At 40.0% G+C, this 18,089-nt stretch overlaps 2 protein-coding genes across 4 annotated transcripts in view; both read left to right on the top strand.

Moving 5' to 3' along the window:
- gp9 (glycoprotein IX platelet) overlaps nt 1–360 on the top strand; it is a 20,104-nt gene extending 19,744 nt beyond the window's left edge. Inside the window, exon 3 of the mRNA XM_084720740.1 lies at nt 343–360. The gene's annotated coding sequence lies outside the window, so the exon portion shown is untranslated. The remainder of the gene's footprint in view (nt 1–342) is intronic.
- Nucleotides 351–18,089, top strand: raf1a (Raf-1 proto-oncogene, serine/threonine kinase a). 3 transcript variants are annotated; one of them, XM_084720735.1, is made up of 18 exons: nt 351–438; nt 4,143–4,369; nt 4,908–5,020; nt 5,158–5,260; nt 5,355–5,512; nt 5,981–6,070; nt 9,368–9,521; nt 10,002–10,121; nt 10,301–10,325; nt 10,989–11,104; nt 12,431–12,548; nt 12,762–12,846; nt 13,013–13,189; nt 13,279–13,325; nt 13,460–13,578; nt 13,680–13,811; nt 15,975–16,109; nt 16,881–18,089. In XM_084720735.1, exons 2-18 carry the CDS (start codon nt 4,169–4,171, stop codon nt 17,019–17,021), a joined length of 2,034 nt encoding a protein of 677 aa, XP_084576861.1. In that variant the 5' UTR covers nt 351–438; nt 4,143–4,168; the 3' UTR covers nt 17,022–18,089. The 3 variants fall into 3 exon arrangements, with proteins under 3 accessions (XP_084576861.1, XP_084576860.1, XP_084576862.1); XM_084720734.1 differs by lacking the exon at nt 351–438 and adding an exon at nt 1,148–1,628; XM_084720736.1 differs by lacking the exons at nt 351–438; nt 10,002–10,121 and adding an exon at nt 1,149–1,628.

Below are 18,089 nucleotides of genomic sequence, written 5' to 3'. Positions count from 1 at the left end.
CGCCATAATATCCCATGTTTACTGAAACACAGCGGTGCTGTATCATGTGGGGTGGAGTACCTTAAAACGCTCCACAATGACAAAGCCCTGCCCTCATCTTCACAGAATCAGTGCTTGACATTTCTGTTATTTGTTAGATGGAATATCTGTTAGAAAATGCCAATTTCAAAAGAAAGTAGACTAAATTGTAAAGTTAGATGGTTGGAATGAAAACAGAATAGAATATAACATGGGTTTGTGATTTAGATTTCTAGCCAGAATTGTCTGCTGCTGCTGATGCTGCTTTATGGAAACAATGTATGAAGCCATCCAGACATATTGATGAGGCTGTTTTATCATCAGATGGTGTCAACTCCAGATTGCTGAAAGGACCTGACTGTGTGATTAGGGTACCTCAGGGGACCCAGACAGGGATGCCACGGAGATGGTGAACACATGGTGAGTGTAGAGGGTATGGTTTCACAATTGTACTGCTTGAGGGTAAAGAATAAGCAGTGTTCTTGGCCGACAAAAGCTTATATTTCCGCCTGTGTTGATGTTTGAAAACATTTCAAATCCATATAAACTACCCTGGAGATTAAAGGATGATGCATTTATGTGCATTTTAAAAATCTTCATCTTTAGGTTGAACTTTTTTTTTAGACTGTAGCCTACATGCTATACTACAAGATGTCTTTTTTAAAAAATTTGTTTTTGTTTTTTTGTCTCCATGTAATAAAATGTAACATGATTGTTGGGAATATCAGGAACTGCTGCACTGTTTTCAAATGTCCAGATGATGGCACACTTGCAGTTAATAATGGATTGCTCCTCTACTCCAAACCGGTAGTGGATTTTTTGCTTTTCAAAAGATAATATTGCAAATGGTATTTTAACGAATGTGCATTAAAAAAAATTTTTTTTTAATGTTTTATACGTTTTGACCTCGTCAAATGTAAATTAACTGTCACCAGTATGAGCTTATAGACGACGTAAGCAACATAGTATGATTTTAAATATAATATGCATGTAAAATATGGCCATACAGTAAGAAGTCAACATTTTGAAAAATATACATTTCATCTTTTATAAACAAATACAGCGGTTTCAAAGAAGTGGGAGGGCTTAAATTTGTCCTGTGGTTGCGCAGTGCGAGTGATGCTTGCAACTCTTGTTATGACTGCAAGGTCCTGTTTCAATCACTGGCGTCAGACGGACGCACGACACCAACTCAAACCTTTTCACCTTCTTCTCCCGAACAACGTAAATATTGATTGAAAAGCGAGGCTTCCACCGAGCAACTTGACGGGAGTTTTAATTTGAAGGCGCTGCACGGGACTTTAAGAATATCCCTCTTCGTGTCACTTTGAGGGTCCGACGGATTTTTTTTTTTCGCGTTTACCACGACTGGGAGATAAAAGTTTTCCTCTTTTATATTAGGTGGCTCGTAAAAGAGACCCGCCTATGACCTTCACGTCTTACATTATCGCTACCTTTACCGGATGCGACATTATTTGATACATTTTCAGGGTCTTTACGCCAACTTCGACTTTTTCCTTTTTCTTTGAATGCGTTGCAAATATGATGATGTCACCGACGCCACTTTTTCCTGAAGTTATGGCGGAGCACAACTTTTCTAACTTCTCTTGGTAAGCACACACGGGCTACTGGCTCCTAGCATTGGCTACTCTTTGAATTGTGTTTGAAATGCTAACCACAACCGTTAAACTGCTTCTGCTTAAGACACACGAACAAGACATGCATCGTTTGGACAAGTGAAATTTGAATGGAGGGCGAATAAAGCTGTGCAGTGAAGTTTAACGACATATAGTTCGCCTCTGAGGGCCTACAGGCAATTTCACACAGTAATAAGTGGATCTACCAGGCCTTATAAAAACACACGGAGCTAGTAGGAGCTACTGTAGTTGTGCAAACCGTGCACGCATTTCAGTAGTAGGCTTAGTTTACTACGAACTTAGTACGAACTTGGATTGAATTGGAAGTTTACTGAAGGCGTTCATAAGTTCATAATATGCGAACTTAACCTGCTGACATTCACCTACATTTATGCCTTTAAACACTTCAGTGAAGTCTCAGAAACTCCTCTGTGGATGCACGGTCTTGTCGTGGTGGGTTTGTAAAGCTGCCTGTTATGTAGACTGACCTGTTCCAAGCAGACGGGAGTAAAGTCTAATTATTCTGGACCTCGCATTCTTTCTGTTGTTGATACCCTTGTCTGGATGGATCACAGCACTTGTTTTGAACACAACTCCTGCAGCATGCTGGGAAGGGTGCAGGACCCACCACAATCGTCCCAAGTTCCTTCTTTTTTTTTTTTTCTTTCTGTGCTATCGACATACCGGTATGTCTGCTGTGACAGCTAACCACTAACTGCAGTAAATCATCTCCTCGGCGTTAACAGACACACCAGAGATAATTGGGAGTTTTGCAGGGTGAAAGTATACACACTGAAAATGAAGATCACGAATCAGTGAAACTTTTGTGTGTGTGTGTAGGTCCAGCTTGAGTTATAGTAAGATTTTTCCCCACAAATGTTCAAGAAACACATTTTTTGAATTTACTGGTATTCTTTTCCTGTGTTTCTTTACTTACAGGCCTTTTGATCATCTGAATTTTAGGTCTTAAAATGTAAATATAATATTGACAGGTCTTGGAAATGACTGGATTATGAAGATAACATTAGTTATGAAGTTGCATTAACTTGAGTTAGACCTGCAACTAATGATTATTTGCATTTTCAATTAATGTTATTTTTTCGATTTGTTGATTAGTTGTTTGATCAACAAACTGCACAAAAATGGTGAAAATTTGTTGATCACTGCTTCCCAAAACCCAAAATGATGTCCTGAATGTCTAGTTTTGTCCACAACCCATAGATATTCACAAAGAAAAAAGAAAATGGCCACATTTAAGAAAATGGAAAAAGACTTTTTTTCTTAAAAAAAATTACTCAAACTAGTTTACCAATTAGAATAGTTGTCAGCGAATTGATTATTTGATGAATCATTACAGCTCTACTAAATCTCACATTTAAATGTGTTTTTGGTAAAGGTTTGTGTTGATCACACTGTTCTACTCTTGTGTTCACACAGTTCTGTGTAGTCATGCTTAGTTTTTCAGGTCTCAGATTTTCCTTCATATTCTTTTTTTGTCAGTATGGTCGTGAAATAGATCTTAAATAGCATTATTTTGAATTTAAATTGTTGAAACAGGCAGAAACTCTGATTTAATTACACCCTGTATATGAATGCTGTGATCGTTTACTGTATGCTACAAGCTGTTGAGCTGTCTGTTGCCTGAGTGTGCAGAAGAAAGAGTCTGTTGAAAGCATATACTGTAAATAACACGACTGACCTCTGTGGTGGCCTGAGATTCTCCTGGTCTGAGTGGATTAGTTTGTCGACATTGCTCTGCTGCTCCCTGTCAGATGAAAAGGAAAAGACAATTGCTACTAAAAAAAACGAAACACATGTGGTTTTCTTGAAATTAGCACTGTAGTTTGATGTAGTTTAAGGTTGAGCCCAGACTTTAACGAGCACATAGCAGCACTAAACAGGTCAGAGCATATGTACATGTTCTTTGTACTTTTCCTGTTACACTTCTGAAAAGCTTGCCACCGACGTGACTGACATAACACTTAAAATCACTCTAATCACGCCATCATCTGAGAGAGGGCTAGTTGTACTTCGTGAGATTATGTTTAGTGATTACACAAAATGAGTTCTCGATGGCATAACCCAAAGCTGGTGTTACGTTGCCATGTTTTTTTTTTCTGGCTGTGAAAACGTCTCAGTATTGTAGCTGGTTGTGACTGTCAAGCAAACCACAGCTACTTTTTTAGGGGAAAGAATGAAAAAACTCCAAAAGATACTCCAAGGAAAGAATTTGGGTAGAGAATATTAATTTAAAACATTATATACCCTCAAAAAGATTTTTCTTCTATTATGAAAAACATTAGCTACTTGTATTTCACTTTGTCGACTAGTCTTGAGTCTGCACACCACCAATATTGTTAGGGGGAAAGATCCTTACTTACAAAGAGAACTAATGTAATATTGATTAAGTGGTCAATTGTTGATGTGAGCTTTCAAGCATTTGGACTACTAATACTGCTTGTGTGTTTTGTTTTTCTTGTTTTTCAGACCATTGCAAGCACTTTGCTTTACTAATGGAGCACCTCCAGGGAGCGTGGAAGACCCTGAGCAACGGCTTCGGAATGAAGGACTCTGCATTCGAGGGCCCGTGCCTTTCCCCAACCATGGTCCAGGGCTTTCCCTGCCAGCGTCGCTCCTCAGATGACAGCAAGATGCCCGACTCCAAGACTAGCAGCACTATCCGCGTCTACCTCCCAAACCAGCAGCGCACTGTGGTGAGTTGATGTTTCCAGCAGATAGAAGATGGTGTGCTGATTTGAAGAACTAAGGGTTTCCGTGAGCCATTTGAAAAGTCTTTTTTTAGGCTTTAAAATGTATTGAACACAATTTTGGTCCCTAAAAATGATTAGATTATGAGGTTAACATTACTTTTTTAAAGTTGTATTTTTAAATGTGGTTTTCAAAAAAAATTGGCTTGCTGTTAAAACCCAAAATAAAACTTAAAAGAAAAAAAAAACTGAAACCAAAAAATAAAACAAAACCAACATAGAGACAGTAACCACTAATACAGTGAGGACTACATACTTTTTTTGCCAGTATGGACTTCTTTAAATTGCCTACATAATTGTCTTGAAATTCATAATGACATCGAAAAGGTCTTTAAATTTACCTTGTTCAAACCTGTTGAAAATCTGCCAGACATGCAGCTACAGCTACAAGTACACAGTTACTTAAATGCATAAGGAGACACTTAGATCCAGTCAGGCAACAGAAGAATTAATACTTTATTCTCCCTCTTTTTTTGTCTCTCAGGTAAACGTGCGACCAGGCATGACTCTGTACAGTTGCCTGATAAAAGCATTAAAGGTGCGAGGTCTGCAGCCTCAGTGCTGTGCTGTTTTCAGGCTGCATCCAGGACCGACAAGGTGAACTCAAGACTGTTATGTTTGAAACCGGCAAAATAAGATCACAGATTGTACAAATCACATTCTTAACTGCTGCAGTCATTTTTTCTACCTTTGAAACGCCTCCATTTAAAGCCTTTTGTCCATTTTTGTTACAGTAAAAAATTCCGGATGGATTGGAATACCGACTCCACCTCCCTGATCGGCGAAGAGCTGCTGGTGGAGGTTTTAGATCATGTCCCCTTGACGACACATAATTTTGTGAGTAGCTGAAGTATTTATGATGTCCTCACACTCAAATAAAGTTGTCCCTGACAAAGAAATATACGTACTTTTCTTTTCCTGTCAATTTCAGGTCCGGAAGACATATCTGAAACTAGCATTCTGTGATATTTGCCAGAAGTTTCTTTTGAATGGTTTCCGTTGCCAAACATGCGGCTACAAATTCCACGAGCATTGTAGCACCAAAGTGCCCACGATGTGTGTGGACTGGAGCAATATCAGACAACTCCTGTAAGTGTCTTCACCTTGAAATGAGAGCATAATGTCAGAGCACTCTGTATACATCAGCAATAATAAAACCAATAGACATGCTTGACATCTTAAACCTTAAGCTTAAAGTTTGATGCAATTTTAATCTAATCAAATCTGAGATAGACTTATCGTGCGTCAGAAATTGTGTTGTTGATTAAATAAGGAAGAAAAATTCTGCTGATAACACAGCTCTCCTGATTTAGGTTGAAGCTCGTCCATATGGCTTTGCATACTCGCCCTGAGAATAGAGGCTTATTAGTGTTCATTTGCATCCAGGGTGTCAGACTGATAGTAATCATTAACAGATTCGTATCACTGACAGTAAAGAGATAACCCCTTTTACCTGACAACCATTGTAGTCTGTAGCAGACAGCTGTTATTTGATTAAGCACTCAGACATTGACTGTACACTCTTGAGAGATTTACGCTCAATCTCTCTGTCTTCAGGTTGTGTCCAACACCCGGTGATAGCAGTGGCCCGTCTCTGCCCCCGCTGACATCCCGGCGAATGAGGGAATCCTTATCAAGGTTTCCAAGGTGAGGCAAAGTTTTAACATTTCATATTCATGTTCCATCCTGCTAGTGTTGCTATACCTGTAACAGTTAGTTATTGTCCTCAGGATGATTTTCCCACCACTCTCAGGTGCAAATTATACATGTGCAAATAGGATTATTTTGAAAACAGAGCATATACTGTAAATCCACATGCAAAATACAAACTATATGAAAATGCTCTTGCTGTACTGAGTCCGCCTCTTCTGCAACTAGAAGAGAGAATAGGGAAATTAGATTGTTGTTAGGGCAGCTCAGTGGTGCAGTGGTTAGCGCTGCTGCCTCACAGCAAGAAGGTCCTGGGTTTGAAACCAGGGCCTTTCTGTGTTCTCTCCGGGTTCGTCCTCCCACAGTCCAAACGCATGCATGCTAGGTTAATTGATGACTCTAAATTGCCCGTAGGTGTGAATGTGAGTGTGAGTGGTTGTCTGTCTCTGTGTGTTAGCCTTGCGATGAACTGGTGACTTGTCCAGGGTGAACCCCGCCTCTCGCCCAATGTCAGCTTGTATAGGCTACAGCCCCACTGTGACCCTTCGGGAATAAGCGGTTACAGAAAATGGATGGATGGATTTTTGTTAAAGGTGGCCTGTGGAGTTTTCTTGTTTACAGTTTGTTTGCATTCGGTGTTACTCATCAGTATGTGTTGTTTCTTTGTGTGTGTGTTGAATGCATTTCCTTCCTCATCAAACATTGCAAGGAAAAATATTTTTTAAAGTATTTTGAATCCAGCATTGTTTACACCCATGTTTACTTGCCAACAGACTACTTCTTCCCCTTCTTTGCTGATGTATTTCTTCACAGCTTGGCATGTCACTGCCATCTGTAGATCAGTGGAACAGTGTTAAACTATTGACAGGAACATGTATTGTGTGTGCCTCCCTGTGCATGTGCACAACCTAAACAAAACAGGAGGCTCCACACCTGCTAGATGTCTAAAGGTTTTGCTCAAAACATAGTCTTGATAGCAACATCCATAAATGCATGTATTTTGTTGGTTGAAGCTGAGTTGGTCCAGAGTGATGCCTTTGAAGTACTTGGTGGTGTCACCCATTATAGTGTCTGTCCATGGATCATTTAGTTTAGTTTATGGTTCGTATTTTCAGGAGAGTTAATGATCAGGGCGATACTTGGCCACTGATAAAGCAGAAAAAAACAAAACATGTTGTCTTTGTGGGTTGCTGGAGAATTATAATATTGACAATGTTTACATTACAAAATATTCCAGAATTTGCCTTTATTCGGAAAAAGAAAAATTCCTTCTAAGCTGTTTACATGGCGAATGGCAAGACATATTCCACTAACATTCCCGTTTACTTGCAGTTGTTCATACTCTGATTATGAAAAAGTGGAACGACTCGAGCCTTTTTGCTTCCTTGCATCAAAATAGTGTTTTTTTAAGTTTTCCACCGGTGGCAAACTTGTTTGACTGTGTAAACACAGTGTCCATCTTTCATTCATCCAACCACCTTGAAAAGCTTGGCTTTACAATATTTGTGTACAACCAAAAACCTGTTAAAATCCAAATCTCTCCTAATGTGAAAAAGAAGGTGTGCTTCTCCATCTGACCAGAAATAAGGGCTTCCCTTTTGTGCATTCATCCTGCAAACTTTTGGCTAGTTGGTTCATTTACAACGTGCACTGCAGACTGTAAAAAGGTAAGGGATGTGTGTTGTAAAATGCGATACATACCGCAACTGAGACGCACATTCTGACTACACCTTTATACATGTCTAAAGAATGCATTGACCTGAATCAAATTCGGAATAATGTCATATTCTGAATGCTAGTGCAAAATTACTGTGTATGTAAACTTTGCCATTTGATTATATTATAAACAGGGGTGGAGGTTTACATAGCCATGACATTGTCATTTCTCTGTTATTTGTCATGCTTGACTGCAACACAGTTGTGTTCTCATTTGAACCCTAATCTGAATTGAAATAAATCCTGTTTTTAATGACGTCCTCAGCTTTATAGGGGCTTACCAGTCCAAGTGCTGATGTAACGAGAGGCGTGAAAAGAGCCTGTTGTTTCAGGGGCACTTAAAATGGTTAAAAAGCACTCTGAGCTGCCAAATTAGCACTCACAAAGTATTAAGTTGTTCCATGCAGAGCAATCTCAAAATACTGTTTTGAAACAAACTTCTGTGTCGCCAAAAGGGGGATTGTTCTCAAAGAGTCCCGTCTACAGTTGTAAATGTGATTTAATATGATTTCTGTTTATATATCTCATACAGCTGGGGTTCCATTTAACCAGCAGCTATAGTACAGTACACTTATAGGTCCAAAGCTGAAAGTTGTATTCATGCACATGAGGAATTGTTCTTGTTCATATGTTTTTTAAATATTTTAACTTGTTAACATTAGGTTTTGTGGTTGTAAATTGAACATCTCAAGTCAGACGAACATTTGGATTGTTTGCAGATTAACATATTTGCCTGGTGAGCTTTGTACTTTTCAACTGAGCCAATACTGATTTTGGCAAACATGAAGGGCAAAATACCTCTACAGTGTCAAGTTCGCCAAAAAAGGGATAAGAGGAAGGCCGCAAAAAAAAAATTAACCAATAACTACTTCCTCACAGTGCTGTTTCTCAGTTGTACTTGTTTGCTTCTCATTGATTTTAGCATGTGAGGCAGCAGTTTGTTGATGCCACAACATACCAACAGACGATGCTTGAGTGGGGAAAGTGAGAGAAAATGACAGAAATGAAACCAGAAAGCTCCTGTACCAACCACCAGCACCACACCCACAGCAGTCCATATTTAAAGAAGTCAGAATGTTCAGTGTTTGCTTTTCTGTCAAATGTCAGCAGTGTGTGTCATCTGAAGCAGTGACGCAAGACACACAGTTTGTACTGGTGCTGGAAATCTTTGAAAACACTTGAATTTAAATGTAGTGTTTTTTTAAAGTTTGAAAAATGCTTGGATGTAAGAGAGTTTAAAACTGACTGGATAGTTTACTTTTCAGATAAAGAATTAAAATAAGTTGGATATTTGTTGTGTAGGATGCCAAATCTGCTTACTTTTTGAAACGTTAATTCGTCACCCCTCTGTAAAATCTCATACTTTATTTTGCACAACTGATTTAATGTCTTGAAAAAGCAAAATAATCATTTAGGGTCTACGTATATAAACGTATACACAATTTACCACAGTTATAAGGTGCTGGAAATCTTCAAAATTGATGAGAAGCACACCGAGGAAAAAGTGTAGTAAGCCTGAGGATACAGACAAACAGTCGCTGCTCCGTCTCAGCATTTGATGCTTTTGCACCTTCACAGCTCGGCCCATCGATACTCCACCCCTCATGCCTTCAACTACACCACGCCCTACCCGTCCACAGGCGGTGGTCTCTCCCAGAGGCAGCGCTCCACTTCCACGCCAAACGTCCACATGGTTAGCACAACCCTGCCTGTAGACAGCAGCATGATCGAGGTAACTACACACCCTATGGGCCCCTTGGGTACTCCTGTAGGTTAAAGCCACTCCTAAAATATCTCCTGGCTGAGACTGATCTTGCCCTCCTACGTACATCTCAGGCATTCCAACTATCTTTGCTTTCTACCTCTTATCTACCTCTGCGTTAAGTAATCTACCTGGACAGGGTTGAGCCTGTTTTTTTTTTTCGTGTGTGTGTGTAATTCCCCTGATAGCATCTTATTTTAGCAATTTTTAAAGTGTGTGACACTTGACTTCCCCCTGTTCAGTTCTAGTTTCTGCTTTTTCATTGCCAGAGTTCTTGCATAATCAGCTCACTAGTGTTACATGCTTTGTAGAATATTTTCCCTACATTGTGTCCAGGTAGAAACCTGGGCATCACTCTTGTCTTCATTCCTTCCTCACTTTCCTTTACTGTGTCCCTTTCCCCCCCTTTTTCCTCACTGGCCTGTTGTATTGTACCCTTCTGGGGAGTAGCTAGACTGCCTGAATACCTCCCCCAGCTCCTGGTGCCATAGATTCTGGCTGAAGAGGAAAGTAGGTATTGTGCACTTCTCCCAGTCTTATGTTGAGGCCTCCTGCGAGAGTCCAGAAAAGGTTAGAAAGCAGAGTGTCTGTCTGTGTGCGGTCTGAATGGCATGCATTGCAAACAGGCTATCTGCATTCACATCTTAGTGCTGAAGTCAAACCATGAGTGACAGCACAGCATGTGGTTTACTGTTTGAACACGCTGACAGAATTTTTTTCGTTTTTCTTTTTTCCTTTGGTCTCTCTAGGATGCAATGCGTGATCATGACTCGGGTAAGTGCTCGCTTTGCATTTTGTTAAAATTGTGTCGTGTACTTTTCCACTGTATCACAACTCCTCCTTTCACCCCCGCTACAAATCTTCCCCTTTTGATTGTGTATTAAATTAAAGCTTTGCACCAGGCACACTGAACTAAAAACAACAGAGGTGTTTAAATTCAAACCTTTCTTTGTGAATTGACTGTCTAGCCATCCCATCCAAAATGGAAACTTCTCATCAGGCCATTTTACATTGACGTCTACCCATACCATATTGAATAGATACTGAAAAATAGCTAAGAGTAGAGGGTGGTTATGTAAGACTAATCTGCATGTGATAGGCCATTGTCATCAATCTTTATACATTTTTTCCATACCACTGGACTTGCGTCATCAAATGTGTGTAATTTTGCCATTGCTCATCATAACTGTCTTTTTGGGGGGTGAGCCTGTTGCAGTTGCAGTTTGAGGGGGGAGAACTGGGATTAAGTCAAAGGTTGTGCCCCAAATTGTTCAATATTCAATATATAGTCTAGGTTTGCCAGATCTCTACAGAGAATTCCTATTTAGCAGTGTCTTTAAAAGTTTTCCTATCTGACACATAGACGTGGCATGTAGTAACTGGTTTTTGACACAGCCAAAGTCCTCCTTCCTTATCTTTCTCTCTGTGTTCCTGAAGCGGGGAGTTCCCCCAACCAGAGCCCTACAGGCTGGTCCCAGTCCCAGTCCAAAGCCCCTGCACCTGCCCAGCGAGAAAGGGCCACATCTTTCAACACTCAGGAGAAAAATATAATTGTAAGTTCTATGGTCTGTCTTGTATGCATGGGTGGGAGTAACCTATTACATTTACTTTCATGACTGTAACAAATTTGTGTTTTTTGTGAACTAATTCCAGTATTTTTACTTGTACTTTAGTATTGTTTAATCTCAAGTATTGAGGCACTTTGCTACATTTCAAGTAACATCTGTAACAGAGTAAAAAAGTCACATCAAAGGAGCCAAGTCAGCAGCTGCAGCAAAGAAGAAACTGCTGATTTGGCTACATTGTTCCATCTCCAGAGATACATGTTGAGCAGTTTGTGAACTGTGCAAAATGTGCACAGCAATGATCCTGCCTTAATTAATCACTGATTTAATGCACCACCCAGCACGCATGCAAAAAATCAGACACAGTGACTAACAAAGAGGGTTATGGTGGATCCTCCAGCAGTGGCCTCCACATTTACGAAGGAACTTCTACCTCCAGTGAGGTGTACGAGGTCTTTATGCTGCTTTTAACAATCTCTGTTACAGTTGTGACAGCAGAGCCTCATTCAGCTCAAATCCTTTAGAAAAAAATCTGCCTTACATTCAGTTGATATTGAGTATCACAATATTTCTTGTTGCACCCACCATTGTGTTGTTAGCTTTTTCTAATTGTTATCAGCCATTTTTGTTTAATATTTATTTTTATTTATTTGTTTATTATACAGGAAAAGATTAAAAGTAACATAATAAAATCAGTTACAATTAATCGGGCCTGACTCAGTTAAAACTGGTTTACAGCAGGTTCCTGTTCTGCAGCACATGAAAGACAGAAACACATCACAAAACAGTCAACAAAACAAACAGCAACACGAAACATTGACTTTGTCCATTGACTTTAATCTGACTTTGTCCTCATTTCTGGTTAATTCTATTAAGAATACACGCATGAAGGCAATTCTGTGTATATTATCAACAATGAGCTGTAAGCACAGGCTGCAAATGTCCCTCTATAAAACGGAACTTCTTGTTTTGGACATGAAGGCTCTGTGGTGCACATTTCACACTAGTCATTATCATCACCATGTATCGTTTATAAATGTACCGCATTGTCATTTACTCAGAGTGCATTTTAACTGACCTACTTTTTACTTTTGCATACTATTTTACAGAAGGAGTCTTACTTTCACTTTACTAAAAGTTGTTTAATTTAACGGTGATTAATATATTCTGGTGCTCTTTCATCCCTGCTTCTATGTTGTGATTACAGAGTAAATACTTTGAAACCACCCTACAGAATATTGGTTTATGATAATTGGTTATGTTTCTTTTGTGTGTCTCACGTCAGTTGCACCTTTTTGATTTCTGTTCCCCCAGAGGCCTCGGGACAAGCGTGACTCGAGTTACTACTGGGAGATCGAGGCCAGTGAGGTGTATCTGCACTCCCGCATTGGTTCAGGCTCCTTTGGAACTGTATACAAAGGGAAATGGCATGGTAGGAATGCATGTCAGATGGGGCAGAGTACTTTTCAGGTGTAACACTGTTAGTTTCACATTTACACACTGCACTGTACACCTTTAAAATGAGCTACTATATAGATTTCATGGTTTTCAAATCAGATGTGTGTGCATGTGGCATTGCTTTTTGCATGAGCTTACAGTGGATTTTATGGGTCAGGGTTAACCAAGCAGAGTATGTTTGTTGTAGGTGATGTAGCAGTGAAGATTTTAAAGGTGACTGACCCCACACCAGAGCAATTCCAGGCATTCAGAAATGAAGTGGCAGTCCTGAGGTAAGAATTGGCATGAATACAGTGTTATTTTAGCTTTCTGACGGCTGGGTTACCAGCTGTTTTGACAGTTGTAAATTGTTGAAGTCTCTGCGAATCATCTTTATTGCAAACTTTAATCTTATCTTTGTTTTGGTGATTTCCTCTTCCCCTTTGCCTCTGGTCGCAGGAAAACACGACATGTCAACATCCTGTTGTTCATGGGCTACATGACGAAGGACAACCTGGCCATTGTGACCCAGTGGTGTGAGGGCAGCAGCCTCTACAAACACATTCACGTCCTGGAGACAAACTTCAAGATAATCCAGCTCATAGACATCGCCAGGCAGACCGCTCAGGGCATGGAGTGAGTCCTAAAAAACAGAGCGTTTCTGATAAACCAAATTTAAAAAGAAGCAAGATATCATCTAATTGTTTGTTTCTTTTCATTTGTAGCTATCTGCATGCAAAGAACATCATTCATCGTGACATGAAGTCCAACAGTATCCTTTCTATTGGCTGTTTGAGTGTGTGCACTGTGGGTGTGTGAAAGATAACGGCACCATAAGCTTCATACTGGTCAGGATCTGTTTTTCCTCTCTGTGTTTTAGCTGCAATATCCTTGACAACAGCACAGACATATTCTTGCATGAAGGGCTCACAGTGAAAATTGGGGACTTTGGTCTCGCCACAGTAAAGGCCAGATGGAGCGGCTCACATCAAGTAGAGCAGCCTTCTGGATCCATCCTCTGGATGGTCAGTAACACAGCTCTGATTTCACTAAAGCAATAAGATGACTATAACGAGACAGAGAAAATGCCATCCCTTGTGTTTGCTTTCTGTCCGGATGTCCACAGGCTCCTGAGGTTATCCGGATGCAGGATAACAATCCCTACAGCTTCCAGTCTGATGTCTATTCCTATGGAATTGTTCTCTTTGAGCTCATGACGGGAGAGCTCCCATACTCCCAGATAGCAAACAGAGATCAGGTAGAGTCTCATCATTTACACATGTCACAGTAATGTTCCAAGTTATGCAGCTTGTGTGTCTGATTTATTAAAATCTGAAAGGACACCGTAAACTCATCACTGACACGTCATGGGGACGCACCCTTTTTTTTTTCCATGGCAGTGGTACAATGCAAACAATAAATCTGTGTTGAAATCATGGAAATAAAAGAAACCTCACTTTTAGAACATGAATTTCACCCAGAATGCTTTGGCAGTGGTTGTGTATCAGCTGTAGCATGCTAGTTAGCTTAGCCTGGCTAGCCTGTAGTGTCACTGCTCCACTGCATGTGAGCACTGTTTCCCTGTTAGTTACAGGGTTTCTGGGGGTCCTTTTTAAAAAGTCTTTAAAAGTCTTAAATTCAATAATCTGAATTTTAGGCCTTAAAATGGCTTAAATATATTTTTAACAGGCCTTAAAATAAAAAATGTATTGGATTATGAAGTTATGTTACTTTAGTTTTATTAACTTCAGTGATCTCGAATGTTGTTGCTGCAGTTGTTGTGTGTGGTCTAACTTGCCGTCTCCTCTCTTAACATTGTTTTTATTAAGTGCAAGTTCACTGAGATCAGATTTCATTTCACATTCATAATGGTCTTAAAAAGTCTTCAATTTAACTTGAAATCTGCAGAAACCTTGAAAAATGGACCAAGACTAGTGTGAGACTGTATGCGGACATTGTGTAACTGAAGCCATCAGCCGAATGTTTCCATTTGTAGAATGAGATCAAACAAACTGGAGGCGAGTCTTTCTGCGTACAGCATTCAGGCAGCCTCTCACCTCAGACTCAGAACAAAGCGATAATCAGTGCAGTTGGACTGTTATTGTCTGCTGATATGTGACCATACAGGTGACTAAAGTTTAGTGATATGGTGGTGTGTATAGGTGACATTAAGAACTATAAAGAAGAAGAATTTGAAGCTGATAATGCATTTGCAATATGATTTGCAATATTAGAGACTTGTTTGCTTGTTTTTGTTCAGCAGCACAAATTTGCAAAAACTTCAGGGTTGCAAATCTTTGCTACTTTGATAGATTTGGCCACAATCAGACACGTGTCTGAGCTCTCGTTCTCGCCTGGGTACCAGTTTCAAGCTGTAAACTCGGGCCAGAAGGTGGTGGAAAGACACTGGGTCGCTGTCTGAAGGGGGTTGTGGAGCTGGCCTAAGGCCCGCCATGGAACAGAGGCGGGCACCCTGGAGCCACTGGCCTAAATTTAGACCCCGTAACACAACCCTGGTCGTGTGTGAGAAAAGGGGTGCATGGGTGTGCGTGCGTGTGTGTGTGTCTGTGGTTTTTCGTCCTCCCACAGGCCACAAGACGTAGTCTGGAGCATGTCTGGCTCCTTGTTCAGTTTACTGTGTCTGTATTCAAATTTGGCAAAAGTTGCTGTACAAAGTGTGCCCATAAGTACTGTTATGATCCACTGTTGTGCTCCAGCTCTCCTTGATACTGTAGAATGACTTTGTACTCAGCTGACCTGGCAAGCACACAGAGTACTGCTATCATCCTTTATCTCTGCAGCATCATGCACTCATGCTCTTACAGTGGCTCCAATTTAACTTTATTGCCATTATACTTATACTCAGCTATATATCATAATAAAAAGCTTATACTCTGGTCTCCCAGTCCCAGTGAAATATGCATGATAAGACATACAATAGTGCAATCGACAACAACACAGTGCAGGGGCAAACAACTTTGCAGGACAACAGTAAACAATTATAAAATTGTATTGCGTAATGAGGTGCACTGCTGTAGTAGTCAGTGTACCAATCTGCAAAGGATTAGTGGCGTTGCACAGGATAAATAATGTAATATTGTATAATATTACAATTACATATAATACAATAATGATGATAGTAATGATGATAATGAAATAATAGCACTGGAATGCAATATGTGATATAATCAGTAACACTGTGCACTTGCAGTGAGTGGTAAATAAAGTATTTTAATGTATGGAATACAGATTTTTGTAGATGCCTTTGACTTCTTGACCATATTTCTAAAGAATCTCAGGGAGGACTGATCAGGTGTCTCTTAGTTTTATTGATAGCTCCCCTCTAAAATGGTTTCAAATATGATAAATGTTCCACATACGCCCTCAGTCTCATCTGCTGTCTCTCACTCTCTCCTCACAGATTATCTTCATGGTGGGAAGAGGGTATTTGTCCCCAGACCTCAGTAAGCTCTACAAGAACTGCCCCAAAGCCATGAAAAGGTTGGTGGCCGACTGCATCAAGAAGTCCAAGGACGAGAGGCCGCTCTTCCCGCAGGTGAGCCACTCTCTTGGTAACTGAACAAGACAACGATGTGAAGTATTTAGAAATAATTTGTCTCTCAGGTCTTAATTAAAATTTATAAGTCATGCTTAAAAGCCTTGTAAAGTGATTCAGTCAAACCTGATTTGCTTTAAGATTGGTTGACATTTGCTGTTTATAAATTCAGTGATATTCTCATAACTGTCCTGTAGTTTCCCCACCTGGTCCCAAGGCAACCAGTTATTAAATCTATAGAGTGTCTTTATAATCAGGCCTTGAAAACTGTTGACAAAAGCAAATAAAGTACCATTATTTAAGTAAATACAATACTCAGCCTCTCTGTGAAAGGGTCTACATCAAGAAATCACATCATATCTTTTTCTGTAGAAGGAGCAAAGTCCTGGAACTTGCTAGCTGATCACTTGAAATATGCTGCAAACTTGGAATATGCTGCAAATTTAACTCCTGGTTACTACAGCAGTAAACCTGTACTCAGACAGTTTTCAGATGAAATGTCTTCAGTTTTGTGCTTTATCGTGTCTTGCTGTACTCAGCTTTTAATTAGCGTTGTGATATCTTCTTGTGCTCAGTTTTATAAATCCCTTCTAGGGATGGGTGAATCCAATACAAACACAGACACATGCTGGAGAGCTGTTTTCAGTTTGTCTAGGTATATTGCGTATGTCCCTATAAAATAAACCATAGATAACTGTACACTTCAAATTGAATGAAAAGGATTTTGTTTAAACTTGTCTTAATTTTTTTCTCTTTTGTGCGTTGTTTTAGATCTTGTCCTCCATCGAGCTCCTCCAGCATGCCCTCCCTAAGATAAACCGCAGTGCCTCAGAACCGTCCCTGCACAGAGCCTCTCACACTGAGGATATCAATGCCTGTACTTTGACCTCCACCAGACTGCCTGTTTTCTAGAGGCTCACACAGCACTGCCCCTCCTCCTCCTCTTCAAAATATCCAAAATAGCCCAAATGCTCAGTGCACCCAAATTCTCTACATACTGATGCCAATATAAACCTAAAAGTATACATGCAATCATACATAAACCCATGCTAATCAATAAAATATGTAAGGAAAAGAGGAGAGAAGGAATCTGAGATTTGCTCTGGAAGGGAGTGAGTGACGATGGATCACGGTGGGATGCACACATGAAGAGGCTGGCGTGAGAAACACGGAGGTGGTGCCTTGCTTATCACTGCACGTATTAAGAAGTATGCAGAGGCTCCACGGTGGCAATGCATTTGATAAAAATTTGTATATACATGCACGCACACCTACCTAAGACAACGATAAATGGACACTGAAGGAAGCTCAAGAGAAAGACGGATGCGTCTCTCTTGATGTCAGGTTCTGTGATGTGAAGCACACCCTTCTCTCTGGTCGCCCTGATGAGAAGGACCTTTAAAGCTTACATGCCTTAAGAGGAAACAAAGCCTGGATCAAGATCCTGCACAATTCACCTCTTGTTATCACAAACAAAGCCGTTGGATGTAGTCCATTTAGTTGCACAGTAGTAGTTGATTTTTGCATTGTCTTAAATGATAATGGAGTAGATATGGGAAATTGTTGTCTTTTTTTGTTGTTATTGTCGTTGTCTTTTGACTTCTTTTAACTGTCTTTTTTTTGGGGGTCATTTGGGAGGAATTCTAGCCTGTCAGACAGCGAGCATGAGTGATGATGGAAAAATTAAATTTGCACATTTTAGCAAAAGCAATGGTTATGTTTCAACAGTCTACAGGTCGGCGTCAAAGCTCAGAGTAAACTGATCTGTAGAAACACACACATTCTTATCAGTCCTCACCATGGGTAGGTTATCATGAGCTGGACATTTGGCGGTTGTCTTAAATATTTAAAATGATTTGGAAACTAATTTGTTTTTGTTTATCATGTCTCTTTCAGGAGGTTAAACGTTTTATTGTGAACTTGGTGAGAAAGTTGTCTATTCAATATTTTAATAAAATTAAGTTAAATTTCTTTGCCAAA

Source organism: Lutjanus erythropterus, chromosome 6, assembly GCF_056507025.1.
Source record: "Lutjanus erythropterus isolate fLutEry1 chromosome 6, fLutEry1.hap2, whole genome shotgun sequence".
Taxonomy (NCBI): domain Eukaryota; kingdom Metazoa; phylum Chordata; class Actinopteri; order Lutjaniformes; family Lutjanidae; genus Lutjanus; species Lutjanus erythropterus.
This window is presented reverse-complemented; position numbering and strand designations above follow the sequence as displayed.